Source organism: Rhincodon typus, chromosome 26 (assembly GCF_021869965.1).
Source record: "Rhincodon typus isolate 14 chromosome 26, sRhiTyp1.1, whole genome shotgun sequence".
Taxonomy (NCBI): Eukaryota; Metazoa; Chordata; class Chondrichthyes; order Orectolobiformes; family Rhincodontidae; genus Rhincodon; species Rhincodon typus.
Genome location: NC_063357.1, coordinates 2710704 through 2711690, shown reverse-complemented (window position 1 = coordinate 2711690; position 987 = coordinate 2710704). Strand labels below are relative to the sequence as shown.

Genomic DNA, 987 nt, shown 5'->3' with positions numbered 1-987 from the left:
TTCATGTTCGACCATCTGCCACAGGATTTGAACCCATGTCCCCAGAACGTTATTTGGGTCTTTGGATTAACAGTCCAGCGATAATACCACTAGGCCATCACCTCCCCTGCAACAGCACCTTCCCACCCATGATCTCTAGACAGACAAGGGCATCAGACACATGGGAACACCATCACCTACAAGTTCTCCTGCAAGCTACTCACCATTCCCATTGTCGCTAGGTCAAAATTCTGGAATTCCCTCCATAAGGTCATTGTGGGTCAACCCACAGCACATGGAGGCAACTCACCCCCACCTTCTTAAGGGGCAATTAGGGACGGGCAATAAATGGTGGGCCCAGCCAGAGACACCCACATCCTATGAAATGATTCAAAACATTTTAAAAATTCTCCTGATAGCACCTTGTGTGGCTCAGCATCATTCCTTTGTTTTATAAGTTTAGTGAAGTGCTCTATGACATTATGTGGTATTGTGTATAAATATCAGTTGCAGTTGTTTTCTGTCACGAGGAGAATTCAGAGCAGCATCAGGGATGTATGATGATATTAATTTGTTCTCTCTCTCCGTCCTGTAAGCCTGTTTGTGTGTTCTATGACTTGTTGACTTTTCTGTTTGTGTGCTTTGTTTAGTTCCGGACATGTTTGCTGACTACCCTGTGCTGCGGGAGGTTCTCGGAGGGTGACGCCACGTCATCCACATCCACCAGCAGGAGCCAGACTGAAGCCTCAAACCTTTCTGAGGGGGGGGGAAGAGGAGGAAGGGAAGGGGGTAACAGAATTACACCGGCCTGAGGTGCCTTGAGGTGAGGGGCTGGGGGCTCTGGGACCCAGCTCAACACGTACTGGCATCACCTCACCTTTCACTGCCATAGCCTCCCGTCTCTTCTTCAGGTGGAGCCAGTGCTCATCAGTTTGCTGTCACAGGAACACTCTGAAGCCGCAGGCTGTCCCTCAGGCAGGCTCCACTCAGGACACGGACTGCCCCCCA

The 987-nt window shown here is 50.2% G+C and overlaps 1 protein-coding gene across 1 annotated transcript in view; it reads left to right on the top strand.

Annotated features, from left to right (window-relative positions):
- LOC109922504 (pinopsin-like) overlaps window positions 1-791 on the top strand; it is a 12321-nt gene extending 11530 nt beyond the window's left edge. The window contains exon 5 of the mRNA XM_020522554.2: window positions 630-791. Coding sequence (XP_020378143.2) covers window positions 630-791 — 162 coding nt within the window. The remainder of the gene's footprint in view (window positions 1-629) is intronic.
- The last annotated feature ends 196 nt before the right edge of the window (window positions 792-987 follow it).